At 45.1% G+C, this 5661-nt stretch overlaps 1 protein-coding gene and 1 long non-coding RNA gene across 4 annotated transcripts in view; one reads left to right on the top strand and one right to left on the bottom strand.

The window, feature by feature from the left end:
• LOC126389681 (calpain-2 catalytic subunit-like) overlaps nt 1-5661 on the top strand; it is a 43755-nt gene that overhangs the window by 32772 nt on the left and 5322 nt on the right. Inside the window, exons 12-15 of the mRNA XM_050043463.1 lie at nt 1405-1616; nt 3260-3296; nt 3915-3980; nt 4180-4237. Coding sequence (XP_049899420.1) covers nt 1405-1616; nt 3260-3296; nt 3915-3980; nt 4180-4237 — 373 coding nt within the window. The remainder of the gene's footprint in view (nt 1-1404; nt 1617-3259; nt 3297-3914; nt 3981-4179; nt 4238-5661) is intronic.
• LOC126389697 (uncharacterized) lies at nt 4648-5511 on the bottom strand. 3 transcript variants are annotated; one of them, XR_007569886.1, is made up of 3 exons: nt 5495-5511; nt 5095-5198; nt 4648-4899 (listed from the first exon to the last, which is right to left on the bottom strand). It is a non-coding gene; the product is annotated as an uncharacterized LOC126389697 (long non-coding RNA). The 3 variants fall into 3 exon arrangements; XR_007569887.1 differs by lacking the exon at nt 5495-5511 and adding an exon at nt 5343-5359; XR_007569888.1 differs by lacking the exon at nt 5495-5511 and adding an exon at nt 5303-5319.

Here is a 5661-nt window from a genome sequence, read left to right as displayed (position 1 = left end):
TAACATGAGGATAAACTATAACATGACTATAAACTATAACATGAGGATAAACTATAACATGAGTATAAACTATAACATGAGGATAAACTATAACATGAGGATAAACTGTAACATGAGTATAAACTATAACATGAGGATAAACTATAACATGAGTATAAACTATAACATGAGGATAAACTATAACATGAGGATAAAAGTATCAGGTAGGTTTGAAACAATTAAAAATCTTTGAGGGCGGAGTTAAAAACTTGCTTTCAATCTGTTGGCCTTCCCAATGAATCTAGAGCAGGAAAATTATTTAAATATTTTAATCGTACTTCTACACAGAGTATCAACAGAGAGGCCGAGGGAGGGACGGAGAATTCTGACCAAACTTGACCCAAATGTTTAACAGGATAAAATAATGAAGGTCAAAAGGTCAAAGGTCAGCTTGACTGTGACATCATCAGGTTTTAACGTCATATCTCAGGAACAGAAGGGGAGACATTTGATCAGACACTGAATTGGTGACTCTAATCTTGAAACTCGATCTTCTGTGTGATCTTCTGTCTGTCACAGAGGCGGCAGCACTGGTTAAAAACCTGTTAGGTGTGTAAACAACACACAACTCAAACAACAACTCCTAACAAAAAAAAAGACAGCAGATATGTGATGGTGGATATAAAGCACCATTTTGACCCGTCAAAGCAAACGTGACGTTGCTATACCAACTTCCTGCTGGCTCACAGTACGTCACTTTAGCCATCTTACTGGTGGTGTGAATGCTAACAGACAAAAGCTGCTGAAGGTCTGTAGTTCTCGGGGGGACCCCACAGTGGGCGGTTCCTCTCAGGGAGTCCCCACAGCCGTCACACCTCATGATCCCAGGCTCATGTCTTTGTTAAACATGAAGCTGGTTAGCTTAGCATAGCACAACGACTGGAAACAGCTAGCCTGGCTCTGTCCAAAGAGATCCATGTTATAACTTGTCTGTTATATTGTTGTTTTATGTCACGACCATTCAACCCCCGAAGGCTCCGCTGGTTGCCTGGCCACTGCTCAAAGTCAAGAAACAGTCCTGCATGTGGTCCCGAGTTAAACAGGAGTCCTCAATGTTTGTTCAGACCCAACAGAGCAGATATGACCTGTTAGTCAGTGAGCTTTAGAGGAGCCGGTCGGTCAGATGGAGCCTGTTTCCAGTCGTTATGCTAAGCTAAGCTAACTGTCTGTAGCTTCACTATACCAACGTGAGACAGTGAACATGTGACGAGAGAAGCCAGCAACTGAAATCGATTTAAAAACTGATGATTGATTTCTAAACTGATGAGCAGAGACGGAGACGAAGGCTGTGACTCAGAATTCAAAGACAATTCTCATTGGCTGCACTACCTGTCCAGTTTCCTGATTGGCTGTTGTCCTCCTCAGTTCCACGGGCAGAGGGAGGTTCACCTGGATAAGAATTACTTCCTGACCCACGCTCAGACGGCGAGGTCTGAAACCTTCATCAACCTGCGGGAGGTCAGCAATCGCTTCAAGCTGCCACCTGGAGAGTACCTGATCGTCCCGTCCACCTTCGATGCGCACCTCAACGGAGACTTCTGCATCCGAGTGTTCTCTGAGAAGCAGACAGAGACCCAGTAAGATGTGACATGGTGCTGCAGGGCGGGTGGTGACAGAGGTGAAGGGTCGAGGCGGAGCCTGTAGTGAGCCTGTGGTCCCTCACGTTTCTGAGTGGTCCCTGTTTCCTAACGGGGGGGGGGGCGATGTAAACAAATGTGCGAGCAAACACCACATTGTTTCCGTGAACATGTCCCAACCTGCTCCGTCAGTGAACCGGCTGAAAAATCATTCCCTTGACTCCAGTTTGGTGAAGCTTCGCACACTTTTAACCTGTTTTCGGAGCAACAGGAAGAAGTTGCTGAGGCTCACTCAGGACTCGACGGGCTCCCTTAACAGTCCCTTCAGGATTTCACAGCTGTTTTTGGGGTTGTTGCGGTCGAATTGTCTGATGGCAGCTTTTCTAAAACGCTGTGGTGAACGCTGAAGTGTTTCAGTGTTTTTTATACCTCCATGCTAGTTGTGATGCTGTTTCAGATTTTGAGACTGTTACTATGACGATTAAGAGTTTCCCACAGAATTAGAGTCTGTTTGTGACGGTGGTGGGAGGCACCAACAGCTGATCGCCGTCAATCAGCTGTTGGTGCTGTTTGACGCAGCGCTGAAGAACCGTCTCTTTGAGCCACTCTCCTCCTGCTGTCTCTGCATGGTTAGCATGAGCTAACACATCACAGCATGATCTCATCACTGCTCGTCAAATTTGCTGCTTGGAGAGAAGCAGCGGTCGTTAACATCCGACACCGAGTCGTTAATCTCTCACCGACATCCAAACGTCTCGACTCTGTCGTTAAACACGTTAATAACGATAGCTAACGTTCTTAAGTGTCATATCGTAGGCTGAACCTGCTCAAGTTTCTTGAAGACGTTTCATCTAAGAAGCTTCTTCAGTTCTGACTGACTGGTGCGGAGTTGCAGGCTTTAAACTCTGTGTGGGTGTGAACCCTGACAGAGTCGTTAAGGTCACATGTGAGTCGTTGAGCCAGTCAGAATAACCTGAGTATAAAACAGAGAAACATGCCGACTCTTCCACTGACAAGCTGTGCAGCGTTCCACTTTATGCCCTGCACTTGTTTGAATAATTGAGTGATGCATCTACATAACTGAGAAAAAAGTCATGTTAAGTTCATAGTATATATTTCAATTAGTAAAAGTATAAACCGAGTGAACGATAGCAAAACATTTCATGTTCATTTAGACAACAAATAACCTCAGCGTCGTAGTCAACAGCTAGCCACTGTTAGCGTAACATATGTAACATTCTGTAATTTAAGTGCATAGAGCGGCTGGTAAAACAGCAAACATATGCACCCCGTGCATTCGTTTTTTGGGATATATGAATTGTCATTGTCACTTACTGTCACGGTGGTAGTCAAATAGCAAAAGTCCTTCACTTGTAAGAAACTGATGAAAATGCTGCAGTCCTTCTGGAGACACACAAAAAGTTTGTTATTTCCGGGCCTGACGCTGGAGGTGGCCTGAGAGAGGAGCCTGCACCGGAAGTGGCCTCATGCTGGAGGTCTGCAGCCAGACCCCTCCCCAGGATTCAGTTTGTCTGAAATTGGAGGAGCTCCCTGAATGTTGTCACTCGTAGTTTATCTGGACACTTTATCTGTGGCAGACTGAAAATGTGTTGTCTAACCTCTTAATATCTCCATCCTGTCAGACCCTGTGACGACCCGGTCAACGCTGAACTGGAGGATGTGAGTAAATGTTGATGTGTAGTTGGACTGTGAATTTAAATCCTGTCCTCATGTTTTTGTCCAACAGCGAGGTGATAACTTCTCATCCAGTCAAAGGTCTGGACTCTAAAGCAGCTGTTCCCAACTGGTCCTGATTTCTTCTCAGTCATCAGGTCAAAGTCCACACCGTTTAATGTGTTCAGGAAACAGGAAACAGCACTTCAAAATAAAAACTTTGTGCTGGAAATTCACTCGTCACAAGTCACTTGTGGTCCAATCAGAATGACCCGCGACCCACCAGTTTGGAACCGCTGCTCTAAAAGAATTCTTAAACTCATGTTAAACTTTGAAAACGTGAAATGAGGTGAACATTAAAATAACAGACACAATATCACCTCAGGGATGTGTTTACATGAAACATTGATTCAACGTCAGAACTAAGATTAAAATCATTTTCTCTTCAGATGCTTTGGTTTGTTTCCCGTCACATGAAACTGAATATTGTTGTTGTTTATATGATTATTATTAAAAGATAATGTGTTGGTGCTGCGTCATGTCGTCTGTCGCCTGTTTGAACGTCACTGTGTGAATAAAGTTTGTTGTTCACTTTGTGACCATTGCCGTGGTGACTGTGTTCAGGAGACGGTGCCTGATGAGGAGGTGGACGCAGGATTCAGAGGCCTCTTCACCAAACTGGCCGGAGACGTGAGTATTTCATCACTTCCTGTGTGGTGGGGACCAGTCAGAGCAGGGTTGTGGTTCAACTACATGCTGACAGCTAACAGCTAACAGCAGGATATACATGTAACACCTGACGAACCAGGTGACAAAGTTTACTAGTAAAACAACAGAGAGCAGGTGTTGGGTGGCCTGCAGGTGTGATGTGTTTCCTGCTGTGTTTCAGGACATGGAGATCTCTGCAGCCGAGCTGAGGACCATCATGAACAAGATCGTCGGCAAACGTAAACTCAGCTGAAGCTTCAGCACTTCACCTGTTCACCCTTTCATGATTTTACTCGATCACCTGTTCAACTGACGATCTGTTCACCTGTTCATCTGTTCACCTGATCACCTGTTCAGCTGTTCACCTGATCACCTGTTCATCTGTTCACCTGTTCACCTGATCACCTCTTCATCTGTTCATCTGATCACCTGTTCATCTTTTCACCTGTTCACCTGATCACCTGTTCACCTGTTCAGCTGTTCACCTGTTCATGTTTTTACTCGATCACCTGTTCATCTGATCATCTGATCACCTGTTCATCTGTTCACCTGATCACCTCTTCATCTGTTCACCTCTTCATCTGTTCACCTGATCACCTCTTCATCTGTTCACCTGCTCATCTGTTCACCTGATCACCTCTTCATCTGATCACCTGTTCACCTGATCACCTGTTCATCTGTTCACCTGATCACCTGTTCATCTGTTCACCTGATCACCTCTTCATCTGTTCACCTGATCACCTCTTCATCTGTTCACCTGATCACCTCTTCACCTGATCAGCTGTCCATCTGTTCACCTCTTCATCTGTTCACCTGATCACCTGTTCATCTGTTCACCTGTTCATCTGTTCACCTGATCACCTGTTCACCTGATCACCTCTTCATCTGTTCACCTGATCACCTCTTCATCTGTGATCACCTCTTCATCTGTTCACCTGATCACCTCTTCATCTGTTCACCTGCTCATCTGTTCACCTGCTCATCTGTTCACCTGATCACCTCTTCATCTGATCACCTGTTCACCTGATCACCTGTTCATCTGTTCACCTGATCACCTCTTCATCTGTTCACCTGATCACCTCTTCCACCTGATCACCTCTTCATCTGTTCACCTGATCACCTCTTCATCTGTTCACCTGATCACCTCTTCACCTGATCAGCTGTCCATCTGTTCACCTCTTCATCTGTTCACCTGATCACCTTTTCATCTGTTCACCTGTTCATCTGTTCACCTGATCACCTGTTCATCTGTTCACCTGATCACCTATTCATCTGTTCACCTGATCAGCTGTCCATCTGTTCACCTCTTCATCTGTTCACCTGATCACCTGTTCATCTGATCACCTCTTCATCTGTTCACCTGATCACCTGTTCATCTGTTCACCTGTTCATCTGTTCACCTGAGCACCTGTTCATTTGTTCACCTGTTCACCTGATCATCTGTTCACCTGTTCATCTGTTCACCTGTTCACCTGATCATCTGTTCACCTGATCACCTCTTCATCTGTTCACCTGATCACCTGTTCACCTGATCACCTGTTCATCTGTTCACCTGTTCATCTGTTCACCTGATCACCTGTTCAGCTGATCACCTGTTCATCTGTTCACCTGTTCATCTGTTCATCTGTTCACCTGTTCACCTGATCATCTGTTCACCTGATCA

Source organism: Epinephelus moara, chromosome 5 (assembly GCF_006386435.1).
Source record: "Epinephelus moara isolate mb chromosome 5, YSFRI_EMoa_1.0, whole genome shotgun sequence".
In the NCBI taxonomy this organism is placed as follows: Eukaryota; Metazoa; Chordata; class Actinopteri; order Perciformes; family Serranidae; genus Epinephelus; species Epinephelus moara.
Note: the sequence above shows the minus strand (reverse complement) of the source record. Positions and strands in the feature narration are given on the sequence as shown.